Raw genomic sequence first — 19,895 nt, forward strand, 5'->3', positions numbered from 1 at the left:
AAAGACAGCAGAGGAGTTGGGGCAGATTTAGCTGAGGAGTGCAGTCTGCTGCCTCAGAAACCACTTGATCAAATCCTGCCGAGCACTCATCTCCCTGCAGGGCTCGTTAAAGTTTCATCTCCACTAATCATCAACCGGCAGAGAGATGGAGCAGATGTACTGTACGCTGCCTGACCTAAGATGTTTCCTCTGAATTAGACTCAGACCCTCGTAATACCAGGACTCTGGAACAGCATGCATGAAAAAACATGTTTGAAAAAGTCATGCCTGCAGGTTACCGCGCGGAGGTGTTCGTGTGACAGCGGCAGGAAGTTCCCGAGCGTTCAAGTCTTTCTTTGATTTGATGTGTTTCCATCGTCTCGTGTTCAGACATGTTTGTATGAACTTCTTCTTACGGTCATTACATTTAGCACGCTCTTTGAATTTTGGTTTAAAGGTACCGGCTTTACAGCAACCGCTCAGACGCTCCAGGTAGCAGCCATCATAGAAGTCCTGGACTCGCCGTCTACATCAGATGACAACCGAGGCCTCGGTTTGCTGCTCCACTTCATAGAGATTTATTCCATTAAGAGACCATTTTCAACTCATTAGCCTCTGTTTAGATAACACTTTTATTTGTAACATTAGCTAAAATATTTTTCCATATTTTCTTTAATAAACGTTAATATTTTTATTAGAATTTTAGACAGCAAGTGTTCATGAGTCACGTCTGCCCTGCAATATCTTTAGCTGCACTTGTAGCTAGCCTTTTATACCATCTGTTCAGATTTGTGTTCGATCATTTTATTGTATTACATTGAATTTTTACGGGCTGTGTCCACAGGCAGGGTTTTCTCTTCAACTTCATGAACATGAAGCCAATTTTTTGAGTACAATGAAACTGAAGTATATAAAATCAAAGATTTATTTACTCAAACAATTAATCTTTAATTAAAATGTGCTCAGTGAGATATGAATGTGTAACAGTTGAGTAAATTTAATTAGAGCAGAACATTTGATATTTTACAAAATTATATGGAAAATTTCAAATTAAAAAGTGAGAATTTCAATGAAAAGTTGAAATTCAGAGTCTCTTCAGCAGAGAGTTTTTTTCCTTGCTAAGGTCACGACACAAACACAAAATATAACCAATCAGGATCGAGAGTGTGCAGACATGACAACATCAACACTGTAAATACCCACGGAGCACGAATGCATCACTTATTCCCAACTAATAAATAACACATTCACACAGGACACACTATTACACACACACACACACACACACCCACGCACACAAACTCACACATTAATATTTAGTGTTTCTGCGATAAATCAGATCGTCTGTTTTCCTGCTCTCATTTATCGCTGTGCAGTGTGTTTGTGTCTGTGTGTGCATGTGTGTCTGCGGTGGTGAGTGTGTGTTCATGTGAAGGTGAAGAATATTAAAATGAAATTACAGCGAGGCTGAGTGAGTCTAAATGCCCTCATTACTGACTGTCAGGCAGCACGATGTATTCGCAGTGACAGACACACACACTCAGGCCCTGCTGGAACGAATGAATCCAATTAGCTCTGCTGTACATCCTGACAAACACACATTAAAAGTGTATATGGTGATTTATAAGAGCTTCCATCAGCCGTCCATGCAGCATGTATGTTCCCTTATCCTCCCCCTCTGACCCTGACTTGTCAGTCATGGTGTAACAGACTCACAGATCCCTCAAGAGTTATTCAATTATCAGGTCTGCATTAATGGGGATAAACAAAGCACAAACACACAGACACACCTATGTGAATACTCAGCGCACATTAATGCTCACTAAACAGACCTGTGTGGCGTGGCAGAAAAACAGGACACCAGTGGAAATAAACTTCCTCAAACCTGGAGAAGCTTTCGTGAGTGGGGGAACAGAATGTGTATTTCAGCTTTAGGGGGCTCACACTCTTCTACAGTGAGGCGGGTCCATCCTTCAAGAACCCAAGAGGAGCAGTGGAGATCATTGAACCAGCTCCTTGCAGCCTCGAGGGCGTGTGAGTTTTCCCAGACAGTCTGCTCGTGTTTTCTGGACCTGGAGAAGAAATCTGACTGCAGCCCCTGTAGACGTGCTTGGTTTGCATCACCATAATGGACAGACGGGTGGGCCTCACAGCCTGTTTGATGTGTTTCTGTGGGTGTTACCAAGCAATGACTCCACTGCGGCACTTTTGCCAGGGTGAAAATCGGCACCTCCAAGTCTGAGGCCAGGGTTCAGAGAAGCAGAGCGCTGGGGTGAAGACTGAGGAGAGTGTGAAGGATGTTCTGCCCTCACCTGCCGTGCCGAGGTGTGGGCGGTGACTGAGGTGGAAATGGGCTTCCACTGAAGGAGTGTGAGGGCTGTCCATAGGAGAAGAGCCATTGCTCCTTCACATCAACAGCCGACCACAGCTGGGCTGGTTTGACAGCTGGGCTGCATGGCACCTGGGTGACCAGCGCCGGGACATTACGTCTCTCTGCTGACTTGGGAACGTCTGGAGAAGGAGTACAGTTTATGACCTTCAGATGAAACAGCTAAGCTGCTGCTAACTTTATAACTCAGCTGAACCTGAATCCTCTCGTTCAGGGACGCCTCGATTGGCTGTGCTAATCCTGTTATTGGAGCCTTTCAGCGTTTTTAACTCAGCCATGTCTCAGACTGATTTTGTGTGCAGAACTGTTTGTTATCAGTTAGAGGATAATCAATGTGACATGTCATAAGCAAGCGATCATGAAGTGATCACAAATCCATGGTTGATGAATATGAAATGCAGATTTTGTGATGGGCCATTTAATTATGATTAGTCATCTACGGTGTGTAAATGCTCCACATGTCGTCATGAGTTAGGCACGCAGTTTGAAACCTGCGAGTGAGTTCATTCATTCACTCATGTGTAATAAATGATTTATGATTTGAGTACTTGTTGGTGCACATGCCTCGACAAACTTTTGATCTGATTATGAGATTTATTGTGCATGAAAAATTAAAGTGCAGACACTCCAAGGAAAATAGACAGGTTAACACGGCGGAGTCACACCTGTTTAAAGAACCACCCCATCAACTCATCAGCACAGAGAAAACACAGGAATAAAAGTTCCACACAACAACAAGACGCAGTGAAGCTCATCGCTCCATCAAGAGCAGCAGAAAAACGGAGCACTGCAATCGCATCATCACACCCATCACTGCTGACATTATAACGAGTTCAGCTTTCAGCAGCTCAACATTACACGTGTGAATACTTCAGGGTCCCTGGACCACTGCAGAACCCCCAGATGTTCACTGATGAGAGGATATAAAACTTGAATAAAAGTCTGTGGATGCAGAGTAGTGAAGCTCAACATCAAGTTCCATGTTCAGAAGCAATCAGTAGCGCAATTAGTGCTCACATCAGAAATGTCTGACAGCAGGATGGACTGTCCCTTTAATCCTTCCAGCTGCAGCGTGCTCCTAAATCCAGAAATAATCCAGGACCAACAGAGAGCTCTCGTGTGCACGTTTCCTGTCCCTGCCCTTGTAAAGACCTCAGGACACGAATGCGACACCGCCGGGCGCCGCACGTACGTAGATATAATTAGAAAAAGATTTAGTGCATGAGAAAGTGCAGAGAAAAGCCCCGCAGCATGAGGGTAACTGAAATCAGATAACTATAAAACAAGCAGGATGTTCACATCAGTAACACTGAGCTGTAACAGTGGATCATAAATCCATATATATTATATAAGTACTTGAGTATATGAGTATCACTTTGCTTTCTATTCATTTAGATGAATAGAGCACCTGAACAGCAGCGTGGTGCTTTGAGCAGAGTCTATTTCACATGAATCTGAGGACGTATATGAGGTAAAGTGTTGTGGGGTCCCACAGGGATCCATTTTGGGTCCCATGTTAATCACCATGCTAGCCCTAGGGCTAATCTTGCAGAGCGATGGCCTTGGCTGCCTAGTCTCTGTGTCCTGTTAAAGCCCATCAGCTCTGATGACTCACACACTCGCTCTGCTTCATGGTGCAAAATAATCCCACCCAGCACAAGCACCACCATTGGTCTGTCCTCTTGTCTGGGCCTCGTGACCTCAGGGTGACCTTTGACTCAGAGCAGGTCATCCACGCTGTCCTTTGTCCTCCACATCAGTCATCCTCTCACACAGTTGAGCTTCACCTGAAATCTGAAGAGCTCAGACAGACGAACTCTGCAGCCTCTTCCTCTTCCTCTCTTCTTCTCTCTTTAAATTTTTTAAAACAATGAATGCCTTCTGAAAGTTTGACCTCCTTTTTTTCATGTGTGTGATTGTAAGAATACTTGCTTTCTCTCATTTCCACTGAGTTAATAGTGATAACAACTGAAATAGTCACTTAAGGTAACTAAAGGTAAAGTAATAAAGGTTCTGTCTTTGTAAAGTTCCTGCTGATGATTAACTGTGCAGTTCTCTGCAACTCCAACACTACTCAAATTTCATTAGGAGCCATTACTCTGACATTACCCTTTGTAAGGTGAGTAACTACAGACTGGAGCAAGGGGGTTCATAAATGATTGGGAGGGTAAGTTAGCTCATGATGTCAGTGTGTTTCCTTCCTGTCCTCCTCAGTATTTGGAGCTGTTATGGGTCTAAAAGCAGAAGAATTCCTTTTTCTAAATTCTGTGAACTGATCCTTTAATAACTCCTAACTTAACTTGTGATAGACTTGTTGGAGCTTTCCGCTGGGACACATCTGGCAAATGTGAGGATTTATGTGCATCAGATTCCTTGTGACCCCCATCAGACTGAGAATGCTTGCTGTAATGACAGCGGGGCGTATGCAAACACATACACACACTCAAGTGCCGAGGTGCATGGCACTAAACTGCTTTCCTAAACCCGCCAGCAGCGACGGAGGCGGCGGCTCAGTGCTGCTTTAAGGCGAGCGAGCCAATCTAGCAGCGGCAGCGCTCCATTACACGGTCAGTGAGGTGGGGTGGTGCCGTGATGGAAATAGCTGCCTCTTTTCTGTAGGTCACAGAGGACGCCGGTACACGCACCAGGCCCGTCCGCTCGCGCCGACGTGCTTGTGATTCATCTCATTTCCTCTGCACTCGTCTGAAGCTTGCTTTCCGGGTGGGGGGCGGGCAGTAAGACGAGCTCACCCTGTGAAGATGGTGCAGAAAGCAATATAACCATGAGTGTGACCGAGGGCGAGCCATCCTGATGCAGACGCTGGCTCGTCAGCTATGCTAATATGTAAATATGCAAATGAGCATTCCCACTCAGGGACTCTTAATTAAAGAAACAGCGAGAGAAAACAAAGCAGCAAGATCACCAGACACAGACAGGAAATTGTGTGCACCCAGGTTAAACATTCAGGAGGAGCACCACGGTGATGCCACCAATCAGAGAGCAGCCCCTACCTGCCGCTCGCCCTCATATTCAGAACAAACAGCGCCATGTTTGCTCATCGTAATGAGATCCAAACCAGGATCTAAATCACTCCACAGACTGCTGTTTGGAGTTCAGAGCAGCTTCAGTGCCTTGCTTTGTTCTCAGCCCCAGAACCACAGCCAGAACCACAGGCCCAACTAAATACTCACGCCCCAGCCCTCGGACCAAACCGCCACCATGGCCGCCTCAGAGAGACCACACCTCTGATACCAGACGCAAACACCACCTCTGTGGACGCACTGAAGAGAGAACATCCACCAGGTCACTGCAGCCATGTGCTAAACAAGTTTCTAAAACCCAGTCACGTCAAGTTATTCATGAGCATGGTGGACCAATGTGCCACACAACTAGCTGGAAAAAAGCAAAGCAAGAAAATACTGAAGACTAGAAGAAAGAAAAGTGTCAGAAACTAAAGATGTAAAGACTTCAAAGATTTTAAAGATGAGTGTTGGAGAGGTCATAATTTGAAGAGCCAGACCGCTGTGCTTAGTTAAAGTTAAAGTTAAAGTTCAGAAAGGTAAGAGTGCTGATCCATGTACTGACTTCAAAACAAACAATAAAATGTTAAAATCAATTCTAAAGCGCACTAAAGTGAAAAAGAGGGAAACACAATCTCGTTTACGAGCGCCTGTCAGGAGAAGAGCTGCAGATGCTGGAATCAATAATCAAGCCTGGACGAAGTGAAAGCATGAATTACTTCATCAAAGTCAGCAGATGAGAGAATGTTTTTAGTCTCTGCAAGTCTAAAAGATGATTCCCTTTCAAGTCAGGTGTTATAAGTACAGTTATGTATACCAAGCATGAACAGGTCCACACCTGTATATGGACAAACCCTCAGCAGCCATGATGGACACAAGGACAGCAAATCATGTAAATTAACAGGTGGTGTATATCAGCGGTCCCCAACCCCCGGGCCTCGGACCGGTACCGGTCCGTAAGTCGTTTGGTACCAGGCCGCGAGAGTTGAGGCTCAGGTGTGAAATGTATAGTTTTCAGGGTTTTTATCGGTTTTCGGCATTATTTTGTTATCATTTTTATCGTTAACTCGGTTTTCCTGGGTCTTTTCACGTGTGTTATGAATAAATCTTCTTTTTTTCGGTACCGGTACTAGTTTTATTTTGTTGTATTTATCCGCGACACATTAAAGGCCGGTCCGTGAAAATATTGTCGGGCATAAACCGGTCCGTGGCGCAAAAAAGGTTGGAGACCGCTGGTGTATACCATGACTCTGTGCAGAGATCTGCAGGTGAAGCCTGAGTGCACACAGGTGAGTGTGTGCACACAGCGGGAGCTCTGAGAGGTGCCGCCGTCTTTGGCTCAGTGAAAATGAACAGTAGGTCTGACTGTGCTCTTATTTGAAATGCAAATAAAGTCCAAAAACCTTTTAGAGCACCCCGTAGGTTTCTCCTACATTACCTGTGGCAAAGGCCATATTTAATTAGTCCTTCTGTCACTCAGAGTCCCTCTCCCAGCAGTCGCTTCATCCCGGCTGCTTTCAGCCTCAGTGGGAGGCAAGCCACCCTCCGAGGCCGCCGAGACCCGGAGGACCTGCGGGATTCCCATGATTATGCAGCTCTCCGCTCTCCATCCGGGGTTAATGGAGGCTAAAAGGAAAAGAACGAGCCTGCTCCGGATTCTTTTTACAGGCAATCAAACACGATTCATGCTCCATGTGTGATACCGGCCGTCACCTGCTGCAGAGTGCACTCTGAGGGGAGGGAGGGGACTCGTGGGGGGGGGGGGGTCCTGGGGACATTTATTTGGATTTTTGCCTTCTGGCTCTCAGCTCAGTGCTGAGGTTCTTTTGGTGGTCTTACTCCAACTCCCACTCACTCATGTATCTGCTGCTTCTCCATAGGTCACACTTAGACACCGAAACCACAGAAACCTCCTGCTGCTGTCACCGAGAGGAGCTTGTAAAATCCTGGGAGCTGTCTGCAGGGGCAAAGGATCATCTAAATACTCCACCAATAACCATGTCATGACTTTCGGGCCATGCCGCGCCCACCCAACAGCTGACATAACCTCTCCATATGTGGGCAACCCAACATGAGCCACTGCCCGAACTGGACTCTGGACTTCTCTACCAGGTTTCTCAGTGAGTCCTAAAAGCAGCCCAGGTTAGGTCCCGAGGAGTCATCGAGGAGTTGAGTTGCTGAATCAGCTGATTGAAGAGTGGAGGAGCTTTCCTGCATCATATGTTGGAAATACACATTCTTAAAAACAACCTTTGCACATGTGGGAGCAATAAGAGCATCAATCTATCACCTTCACAGGTTCTTCACAGTGAAGAGATCCAGCCTGCTGTGGAGGAGCATCGCTGCTGCTGAAGCAACAAGCAACCTTTGATGGGAAGAGAGCTCAGCCCAGCAGGCAGGTCAGCTGTTTACATGCTTCTCTCTAAGCATGCTCAACCCGCTGATCTGATACCCACATGGAGGACAGAATATGTGACTGAAAGCTGACAGCAGGATGGATAGAGACGGTAAACCCCGGAAAACTGGCAGAACAACCTCGGGATGAGTTCTCTCCAGCCACCGTGTGAGAATTAAATATGCCATTGGTGCACTAACAAAGGATCTCAGTTCAACCTTCAGGTGTTAGCACCTTTCCTCGAGATTAACAAACCGTCCCACCCGCATCGCTGTTTGTTTCATCCAGATGGTTTGAGGTCTGGATTCTGGGAATACCTTTAGCTTGGAGCCCCTTCTGGGGATTTTAAAGGTTGCCTGGCATTTACATGTAAACAGCCAAGTGACTTTAACGTGAGTCACTGTGATTCTTACACCTGCTTCAGAGGTTTTCCTCCAAACTACTGTATTTTTCGGACTATAAGGTGCACTTAAAATTCTTTAATTTTCTCAAAAATCGACAGTGCGCCTTATGTATGAATTCTGGTTGAGCTTACTGACGTCAAACCGATTTTTTGTAGTACACGACACTCAAAAATCTGCTTCAACATAATATTATGGTGTGATTATAAGGACCCCAAAATGGCACCTTTTAAGAGACATGCTTACGGGCCGAAATCGCCCACCTGTCAAACTCAGACACTGAAGATCGAGAATTTGATGGATTTCTGGACAAAGAATGAACTGAAAAAGTGAGTGTTTTGTTCTGTATTTTATGTGTTACAACTGAACAATGTTGAGAGTTATCGTGAATGAGTTGATTAAAGTTTGAATTATGTGACAGTTTTGTTTTGCTTAATGCACCTTATAATCCGGTGCGCCTTCTGTAACAAAATAGACCCGTTCATTGATATTGTGCCTTATAATCCGGTGCGCCTTATAGTCCAAAAACTACGGTACATTATCAGTTGTAATCACACATAAATAAATCCAGGACCAGGACAAGAGTGGGAGAAGATCCACACAAGGACCCTCTGGCTGTTTGCTGACCGCTGTTTCATTATCAGCTCATTTTAAAAAAAAGACCTGATCTCCTCTTTAAAGGCTGAAACTGAAGTCCACATGAAGAGGTGGTTGCATGAATCTTATCTGGACCAAAGCTTCACTTTGTTCACTTTACTGTTTCACCATAGGCACCAAGTGTACTAGGGCTGGCATCTGGAACAATACACAGCTAAAAATGTCATATTAAATTAAAATGTAATATATTTCCAAAGCATAAAGAGTACTTTATGAAACGTACATGTACATAACGTTAACCTTCATGTCACAGAGCTTGAATTTCCACCAAACCGCACCAGCGGAGCTCAGGGTGCACTCCCGGTCATCAGATACATGCACGAAACAAACGTTTGACCTTTGAACTGCACCCCGACACTAACACAGAACCAGTGAAAGGACGCTAGCAGTCACAGTGATTGAATGGTTCTGTCTGCTCGAGCAAGTAAGCAGCCTTGGTATTAGCATTCAGAACTACCTGCAGATTTACTAGTTGAGGAAAACAGCGATCGACAGAAATCCATACAGGATGAGACTGAGTACATCAACTTACACCATCTTACACCCCAAAAATCCCTCCATAAGCTTCAACTGGTTCAAAACTCTGCTGTTCGCATTATTATCAGAACCCCCTCCTACCAGCACATCACCCCTGTTCTTCATGAACTTCACTGGCTCCCAGTGAAATTCAGGATAATATACAAACTTCTTCTGCTCATGTTCAAGACCCTTCATAACCTTGCTCCTCCTTACCTTTTTGACCTGTTAAGCACTACCTACCCGCTACTACTGCCCGCTCACTTCGATCTTCTTCTTCTATCCTGTGCCTTCTTTCCACCTCACCACAGTGGGAAGGAGAGCTTTCAGCTGCTCTACTCCCAGGCTGTGGAGCTCTCTACCCCCAGATTTAAGAAACATTGATTCCCTCCCCCTGTTTAAATCTTTAACTCAAAACCCATCTGTTCAAATCTGAATATTCACTGTGAACCCACTGTTTGTTTTTGTTTTTATTGTCCTTCATTTTGTCATCTCTATTATATGTTTTATTCTATTGTTAAGTGTCCTTGGGTGTCTTGAAAGGAGCTTTTAAAATAATTTAAATAATAATAATAATAATTATTATTATAATATAATAGTAATAATAATAATTATTATTATTTTATACTTATTATTATTATTAATAATAATTATTATTATTATCATTATTGTTAATATCTATAGAAACTATATACCGGTATAAGTAGGTATGGAAGGACAGGGACTGATAGAAGGCACATTATGAACATCAAGAACAGACGCCCTAAATTATCACTGATCAGCAGGATCACCACGTTTTATAAGGCAGCAGCCATAACCTCTGGCTGTGTGGTCCCTGGCAGCAGTCAAGGCGGTCCGTTAGCATCAACAATAACCCGATCGATATATCAATGACTGATAAACATGTGTCAGAGTTGACTGTATGTCCACTGTGTTCGCTCATTATCTTCGTGCCGCTGTGACGGCTCGCCCTACTCTAACTTCAAGTTCCTCTTCATGTTGTAAGCCTGACTCATGCAGGTAATCAGTCCTTGTTACAGATGTCTGTGTTTATTTGTATGAAACATCTGGAAACACTGGCCTCACTGTGTGACTGCACATCTGATATTTCTGTTTCTCTGCTGAAGCAGCTTCATCACTCAAAACCACAAAGAGACAACATGTGCTCACTTTAATCAGACAAGTCCATCAAGTGCTTAACCTCTACCCTCAAGGCTGAGTGCGCACACACACATACACACTAACACACACATACACACTAACACACACACTCCCCACTCATACATGAATAAGCTTGATGAGATGAGTCTGACCCCAACTCTGTGCTGAATGTATGAAGGTGCTGGAAGGAAACAGTTTGAATCATTAAATGATGGCAGTGAGCTCTGTGAGCTCAGCCTCAACGGCCAGGCTGAACCAATGAAAATGCTGAAAATGTGTAGCAGGAAATAAAAAACCAAACAGGGACTGACGGACTGAAGGTGGCGATAAAACTGACCTACAGGAACAGGAAGCTTGATTCCAGCCTGAGATCTTCTCCCAGAGCTCGACTAACAGGTTCAGGTTCAAATGGTCATCAATCCAAACACAGCTCTCGGATATTAATAAATGACTGACCTGTAGTCTATGAAGAGCATCCTCACGTAGCTCTTCCTGTTCTCCAGATGGCTCAGCGCTCTCTGTGAATGGCGATGGACCGATTTGCTCTGTAAGCAAACTACTACCCCTCCGTGGAGGGAGGGGGGTAAAGAGTCTCTGATGTACAGTTTTCGTCATATTTTCTCACCACTCTGGCTCTTTTCTTCTCACATTTTCATATTTGGAACTTTATTATATTAAGATAAACTTGATTTTTCTAACTGAGGGACAGGAACATATGCACTGTGAGTGCTTTTGAGGTGATGATGAGATTAAACTTGACTGTCTTCAGCTAGTTAAATGGAGGAGCATAAATCCAGATGTTTAGAAGACCCGACCTGCACATGTGGAAAAATAAAGATTTCTTCTGTTTCAGAGTGTAAATATTTCCTGCAGCTGTGGGTTTGAAACTGTGCATAGCGTTATTTCTGATGATTCCTCTAAGTGTGTGGCACCTTTGCAGCATCAGTCACATGACCTAGCAGCTCTGTCTCAGGTCAGGTGCTGCCTCCATCAGTGGATTCAGCTCATACTCACGCAGATAAAAAAACCATCCAATCATGTGTGAGCCTTTTCCCGGCAGTGCTTCCTTCTTAAGGACGCCTGGCCTGTAGTCGCTAAAGGGGGCAGGTGTGTGTGCGTGAGTGTGTGTGTGTGCGTGTGTGTGTGTGTGTGTGTGAAATGCTGACTTGCCCACTTTAAGCCTCTCTCACCTTTAAAGCTGGTGCTTATCAATCAAATGTATAATTTGCACCTGTGAGGCTGTGAGATTTCTCCCCATTAAGGTCTTGAGCTGCTGATTTCATTGATTAGCTCCTCCTCGGGCTTGGCGGAAATCATGCTGAGGGGCCCTAACGAGGCCTAACAAGGGTGGCTCACCTGCACAGGGCGTCCGAGCGGCAGGTGCGCCGCAGCTCCAGACAGCTGGCTTTGTGCCTCTCCTGGTGTGAGCAGGACGGGACAATGGTGCGACGGCGACGCTCAGCACACGCCTGGTCCGGGCATGAGCAGAACAGCAGGGGGTAGCTCAGCTCCCATGACACCCGCTCGAAAAACTGTCGCAGGGCCTGAAACACACGGCGCGAAGAAAAAGGTAAACCAGACGAGGAATGTGGTACAGGTGATTGAGTGCAGCGAAAAAGCTAAAAGCACTAAACTATTATTCCTTAATATGAGAAAAGAAGCCTGCATTAACAGTATAGCATAGCCTGTTAAATAATAATATCACTTTCCTAAGTGCCGAGGGAGACAACCGCCTGGCCGGGACTGGTGTCTGCATTTATCTGGAATATAAACTAGGAATTCCCAAATTAGGAAAAAATATCTGGAAAGAGAAAAGTGGCAAAGTGGTCTGTTTCACTGAGGAGGGATCTGCAGCATCACTGGTCCCTTTGATTTAATCCTCACTAGCTTTACAACAAACCAGTGAGACTGGTGTCCACAGGTATCCACATGGTCGGGACGCTGAGTAAAATGTTAAAAAGAAATCTGAATGATTCAAAATGAGCTTAGATTTTTATTAAAACTGAATTTCCTCAGTTTTAACATGTGACAGGTTTTCTGTTTTCTACTGAGAATAAATTCTAGATTTCTGAGATCACTGCATTCTCTATTTATTCACGTTTAATTCAGCATGACAACTTTGTCAGGATTGGGGTTGTACACGGATAAAAGTTGTTCACGTCACACCTGCAGGAGGCCCTCAGCGTGAACCTCCCGGCACACAGCTTCTGTGCTGATGTTAATGCTGAAGGAGAACTTGAGCGCCGCAGTGACCCCAGTACTAACATAGCGTTCCACACATCTCACGGGTCTGAAACATCTGGGCTCAAAGATCAATAGGTCTAAATGTTTTTGTTAGAATCCCGGTGAAGGCCTAAACTTCTTTGGAGGCAGCTCATTTGTTTTGCTTGTTAGACTTGTCAGAATTGTTTGCGGCTAGGGATGGGTACCGGTTCTGACATAAACAGTAGTAACCAGACCGAAAAGCAGCGCACATTTCGGTGCTTTATTTCGGTGCTTTTTTTCCCTCAGATGTCATACACTTTAGATTCTAGCCAATTATTTTACCTTTGCAAGTGTAGTAGGCGGGCCCAGGTACGTACGTTCTTTTAGAGCACAGCTACAGATAAAAAATGCCCAAGGCGAAGCGGTCAAAAGTCTGGCTGTACTTCACAGCAAAAGATGCAAACTCAGCAGCCTGCAACAAGTACTTTAAGCTGATACTGTGATACTGTGCAAAGGAGGTAACACCTCGAATCTGATGAAACACCTGGTGATGCATAGCATTTTGTTAAAAGCTGAGAAATGCGCCGTATTTGATAGCTTGCTGCGAGACCTCACATCGTGCACATCTACTGCGGGTGTGGTGCCTGTTATCGGACCGGAGTTAGCAACATCCCCCAAAAACCCGAGGAGTAGAGTCCTGGCCCCTAGCCCTGCCAGTGTAGCAGAAATGATGAGGATGATGATGGCAGCAGCAGCCGTTCTTCTCTGCGTGAGTAGCTTAATGTTGTTCATGTGTAATTTACGTTGAGTAGGCTAACCACGTTATTAAATTAATGCATGTAAGGTGAACTAGCAAACACCTTTGTAGTGCCATACGGCTGTCTTCTTGTTTGATGGCAGATACTCCCTTCACCCTGGCCAAAAAGGCTAAAATGACCAAAGAAAAAGAGGGAAACAGCTAAACATGAGAGGTTTTTAGACAAAGATTGTGTTTTTTTTCCATTGTTTAAGCACTGTTTGCAGCCAAGAGTGATACCATAAATCCCCTATAGCTGCAGAAAAGGCTAACATTGTTATCTTTTTACAAAAAAACCGGCTAAACATGAGAGATTTTTGGACAAAGTCTGTGTTCTCCATTCTTTAAGCACCGGTTCGAGCACAGTTTAAGCACCGTCACCGTTTCAAAAGTACCGGTTTGGTACTGGTATCGGATAAAACCTAAACGATACCCATCCCTATTTGCGGCATCATTTGAAGACATAAACTGTAGATAAAAGATGGACTTTGCCTACAGTCTTTCTCATTTCCATCAGGGGGTGATTCCTCAGGTCTGATTGGATAGAAGTCTGTTCGAGAAGTCTGAGCGTCCTGTTCAACTGGTCTCTGAGCTCAGTTAACTGTTTCCTGTCAGGTGTGACTGAATCAAACAGGATGTTACCTTTTGCATTATTATAATTGCAGGGTCGTGACCTTACAATATAAAACGCCCTGAGGCAATACTGAAGCTGAAACACGACGAGTCTAGAATTACTTCAGCTGTGATGTTTCCTGACACGCTCAGAGAGGCTACTCTGGATCCTCACAGTAAAATCTGCTGCACTGAATCTGTGTTTGAGCATCTTCAGTGTCACTGACTCACAGTTGGTAAAAACTCCTCACTACTCTGAGCCGGGAGCAAAACTGGCAGTTTTTCTGCAGGTGTTTGGCTGTGGCCCGGTGATGAGGACACGCAGACTTGTTGGATTTTCCCAGGAGTCTGTGATCCATGGAGCCCAGGGGTGTTCAGCTCAGCCTCGGAGCTGTGGAGCTGAATTTAGATGCTTTCTCAGGTGGAATATAACCGTATTAAAAAAGCATTTTAAATGCTGCACTTTTACTTGACTGTTTTTAAAGATTTTATTCCAACAAACAGTTTGTGTAATTCTGCCACTGACGTAAAAGCGAAACCGAGGAGGAGGAACTTGAAACGTTAATAACCTTTTAGCCTTTAGAAAGCTTTTAGCATCACAGCCTGCACAGCGCTGATACCATAACACCAGCTCTGCAGTCCAGTCCCGTCACATCATCACCATCATCAGAGAGACCCTCTGACGGTTTAAACATGGAGGCCGTGAGGTTTGAGCCTCAGGTGCCACAAATGCTGTAAATGATGCTCAATCACTCTGAAGGGCGCTGAGACACGGGCAGCTGTCAGTGCTGGCTGTGTGCTAACTGCACATGTGCATATGTTTGTGCTGGTGGAGCATTTTTAATGACATCATCTGACCAATAATATGGCTGCTATGAGGTTACTGTACTAAAAGATCATCTGAGAATAATTACATAATTTACACCTGCAGGTATTATGACCTGATAAACAGATCAGTCTGTGAGTGAGTGCTGCATGCTCTCAATTTACATGAACTAGTTTCAGTCAGAGGCTCAGAAGGAAAATGGTTATTTATTTAATTTTTATGTTGGCCTTATTGACAGATACAGTGAAGAGCTGGCAGGAAAGCAGAGGGAGGGAGAGAGAGGGGAAGACATGCAGCAAAGGGCCGCGGGTCAGATTTGAACCTGGGCCGGCCGCTCTCAGCCGTACAGCACATGGGTGCCTGCTCAACGCACTGAGCTCAACTGCCACCCTGAGCAGTTATTGACGAATCAGAAGGTTGGAGGTTTGACCCCCTGCTACTGCAGTCTGTATGTTGAAGTACCGTTGGGCAAGATACTAAAGCCTGGTGCATCCATCAGAGTGAGTGTGAGTTAAACCACTTGCTTCAATACAGAAAATTGTGCCTGTGTGACCAGGAGGATGAGGCCTGAAGGACCTTCAGCATAAAACAGGGCTTATTAAGCATCCCCTGCCTGTGACCTGCAGCATGTACCTGCAGTCTGGGTCAGAGCTATGTTCCCTGTCTTTAAACCACCTCCCTGCTACATTTCCCACATTCCCTGCCTCTGACGCTGGAGCAGGATGCTGTTGTGGAGAAGTTCGGAGATTTTTTTTATCTACGCTGTGTGAAAGTGTGAAATAAGATGAACTTCGTGCAGCTGAGCTGAACGCTGGGCAGTTTTCATACTGCTTCAGGATTTCCCCTCAAACTTGAGGCGCTGCACCCACCTTCTGACACCGCTTCCTGCTACACGGCTCCTGATAGCCCGCAGAGGGCTGCGGGGGCGTGGTCTTGCTGCAGATGGAGTTATAGGCAGATCGGAGACGTTTACACGTCTCATTAAGGTTACAAGCCTTCGCCGCATCCAGACAGGGGTTACAGGGTTTCCCTGCCTCGGAGCAGGGGCTCATCTTGGTCAGAGATGAATCTGCAGAGAGAGAAGAAATAAAAGATAAATTAAAGAGACTCACACACGTCTTTGTGCCCGAGCTTGCACTAATTTGTGCACTTAATGAAATAATCTGCTGAAAGATAATTGAACGTTTTCAGAGAGCGACTTGACTTCAGCAAGGCTCCAATCAGCAAGGCTGTAATCACTCCACTCGCGGCACTCTCGTGTCTCCCAAAAGACACTTTTAGACTGAAAGCTTCGATTTCTGTTTTTATGATTAACCGTGTTTTTCTGCTTCTCCACTTACTTTGAAAAGTCCGAAGGCCGGAGGTCAAAGAAAAACAAAAACAAAGAGAAACTCAGAGGAACAACAGAAAGTCACCTTTGACAAAATAATAAGAACACTACTACAGCATGCACCATTAGACAGGTGAATTTGAATAATAACTACAGAGAAGCTTCGCTTATTGTAGAAAAGTGAACATTTCGCCTCCTGTCTATTCTGGCCGGGCTTGTCCTCCAGAGAGGAGGTTAGCCTGGGAACGCCTTGATGGTTCTGGATAAGCTGGAGGACGGTGAGAAGGAGGTCTGGGCTTCCCTGCTGCTGCCCCCGAGATCCAACTTCAGATCAGCAGAAGAAAATAAATGAATGATTTAATGTGTTATTTTAGATTTGAACTTTTATTGAAGTGGATGAACAGCAACCAGCTTCGATAATGCACGGCGCATTGCTCAGTCACAGTTTTAATAACATGTGAACTTTTGTACTACCATGTTTTATACAATATTTAACATCAGTTTATTTAAAGTGTTTTTCTGCCTTGCTGTCTGGAGTATAACGTGTAATGTTGATAATGAAGCGGCATGGTTCATTGTTGAAGAATCTTTTTTTTAGTAGACTAAGAAATTAGTCGCCAGGAATATCTCTGATTTATCTAACCTGCGATCTTTGTGTAAACCCAGTGACATGTTTGTACTGAATAACATATTAAAATCACACGAACGATGTGTGACTGATTGCTCCGTCAGCCCTCTAGCCTGCACCCGCATGCCCAATAATCACAGGATGAGAGCAGAGTGATCACAGATCACGTCCATCAACGTGATTGGACAGGTCATCATTGTAACTGTGTTTCTTCCTAAAACAGAAAACTCTAAATACAAAGCTGAGATTTTATAAATGATATTTTTATCAGGATGTCTGAGTTGTTGTGATGAATTCAGATAAACTTAAATGAAGAAGAGCTGTCTTTGGTACGCTGTACGAGCTCATGTGACTAATCCTCTGTAATCCTGCGTAAACCACTTACTGCTTAAGTTTGCTCCATGATTCAGAGTCAATCAGTCTGCATCCTTCTTCAAATATATAAAACTACTTTTATTTATTGGACGTGTTTAATAGAGAGACTCAACATCCACACAGAAACATTTTAACAACTCAGACTGTGAAGAAAGAAAACCACACAAAACAGCAATCAGCGCCGCACACAGACCCACAAACAGACACAGAACATGCCTCCGTCAGTCAGGGCTCCCTGCTCTCAGAGACAGCTCACTGTGACACAATCCTAAACAGCACAGCTGTCACGGTACTGGGTCGTGTGACCCAGTGTTTGAGTTTTTATGTATTTTTTGTATTCATTTTCAGTCTAGTTAGTTTCAGCCTGGTTCCTGCGTCTACGTTTCATGTCTATGCGGTTAAGTTCATGTCATGTTTTTTCTCCATGTCTATGGCTCCGTGTTTCCTGTTTTATTTTGTAAGTCTGGTGTTCTTTGTTCATTGTAGTTAGTGTTTCTCTCCCCTGTATTGTCATTATGTTTCATTCGAGTCAGCTGTGTTCTCATGTGTCTCCACTTCCCCTGATCACCTCATGTGTGTATTTAAGTCCTCAGTCTTCCTTTGTTTGTTGTCTGTGTACTTCCCCTCTGGTCAAGTTAAGTGTTTTTCAGGATTCTGTGCACAGTGGCGTATCCAGCGGGGTGGCCTGGGGGGCACAGGCCACCCCCCCCACCAGACTGGCCACCCCAGGTGCCACCCCGAAGCTAAAACAACAAAATTTAATGAAATATCAAATGTACGATTATGGTTTCACAGTGAAGCTCAGATATCCGAGGGTAAGTGAATGCAGCACTGGCTTCTGCACTATGAGCATCATGTTAGCAAAGGTAGGAGAGCCAAGCACGAAAGACGGCACCGCAGAAAACATTTTTTTCAGCGAAAGGTTAACAAGTTAACATAGCTGGACTAGCCATCGGACGTTTGCATGGTGGGCTGATGACTTATTTATTTATTTATTTATTTTTGTAATGGCATGAACAATGAGAGGTGGTGGATTGGCCAGGTGCTGGCCGATGTATAAAAATAACTCAGTTGTTTGGTGGTGGCTATGGCGGAGCTTCCACAGAGGCAACAGGTGGATGAGGGAAGGTGAGGCAGGAGGAGAGACCCGAGGTGGCCGCCGGTCCAAGTGTCATGTGAACTGAACTTCAGGTAAGAAGTTATGACCTGCAGTCTATCTGGGTCAGATATAAACCAAGTTTAGGTGCAGTTTATTTTCGTTGTGCTGACTTTTTACACTCAGTTACAATACCTCATACTGCGTGAGCTAGCATGACGAGTTTCTATACAGCTGTTCGGTTGCTATGATGTTACTGATAGTGAACTTTATTTTATTCATAAGGTTTGTTAGTAGAGTTGCCAACCGTCCCGTAAAAAACGGGATCGTCCCATATTCAGAGAAATTATTACGCGTTTCGTGTTGAGCTGAAAAGGAACAGTTTGTTGCGGATTTCAGCTAGAATGGAAAAAAGACACAAAGCTTGAGTTTTTCTGTCTTTACGCTATCAGCTGCATCTTCTTTCATCCTCTCACCCTCCCTCTCCTGTTGCTACTTCAATCATGAAACTGATCAATGATCAGCTGATCGGCTCTCTTGTTTGTTTATCGCCCACTTTGCGCCAGAAAGAGGAAACCAGCAGATGTCACGCTAAACAACAGCAGCACATTTAAGCTTGATCAGCTGTTGTTAGAATTTATTTAATATTAATTTCTAGTATCAGCTGATGTTTGCTGGAGCCACAGCTGTAAAGCTGCTGGTCATGATGTCGGTTTGGATATGTGGTGAGAGGGAAACATGAAGATGAAACCAGGAGATGTCCTTACTGAATCATCAGAGCTGAACAGGTGACGGAGAAACAGGTTTACCTTTTAGGTGACATGAATGAGTTGAAGGGAAGTTATGAACTGTTTCTGAGAGACAAATAACACCAGGATTCTTTTCTATGTAGCTGACAGCTGGTAACTGTGCAGGGGCGGGTCTAGCAAAGTGTTGCCAGGGGGCCAGGTAGGGCATTAACAGGGAAAGGGGGCACAGAGAAATACTTTTATTTCTTATTCTCAATTCAAATATTTAGCTTTTATTAAATAATTATCTGAATCTTGCGAACAAAGTTTTTATCTGACGTAAAATGTATAGAAATCATACATATACCAAAAAGACAGTGTACATCACTGTCACAACAGCATTTGTTTTCATTCAAAGGCTTTATGGCTTTAATACCTGGTGGGCCGGTCTGTAGTCAAAATGCCCGATATTTTTTTTTTTTTTTTTTTTTTTTTGTCCCAGTCCAGCCCTGCAGGTTAATACTGGCAGTGTCACCATGCCAGCTGACTGTATTTCATCATCAGCCAGTGTTGTTCTTTATCAATATTACCAAAGTTGACCATAAGCCAGCATATAAAGTATTTACTTGCTTTCAGGTTTTATTCAAATGTTAGTCTTTTCAGTTGTTTCCCCACTTTTTTCCTGTTTCAAAATCAAACACCAGTTTGTGAGAAGATTATCTTTTTTTTTTTTTTTTTTTTTTTAACAGGCATTGGTTTTGCATTGGCTAATTTGCCAATT

The 19,895-nt window shown here is 44.3% G+C and overlaps 1 protein-coding gene across 1 annotated transcript in view; it reads right to left on the reverse strand.

The window, feature by feature from the left end:
* Positions 1–19,895, reverse strand: part of gfra2b (GDNF family receptor alpha 2b) — a 140,555-nt gene that overhangs the window by 26,957 nt on the left and 93,703 nt on the right. The window contains exons 4-5 of the mRNA XM_040026810.1: positions 15,827–16,026; positions 11,875–12,062 (exon numbers count right to left, since the gene is read on the reverse strand). Of these exons, the coding sequence (XP_039882744.1) occupies positions 11,875–12,062; positions 15,827–16,026 (388 nt within the window). The remainder of the gene's footprint in view (positions 1–11,874; positions 12,063–15,826; positions 16,027–19,895) is intronic.

The sequence above is a fragment of the Simochromis diagramma genome, unplaced genomic scaffold (genome assembly GCF_900408965.1).
Source record: "Simochromis diagramma unplaced genomic scaffold, fSimDia1.1 OVJJ01000293.1, whole genome shotgun sequence".
Taxonomy (NCBI): Eukaryota; Metazoa; Chordata; class Actinopteri; order Cichliformes; family Cichlidae; genus Simochromis; species Simochromis diagramma.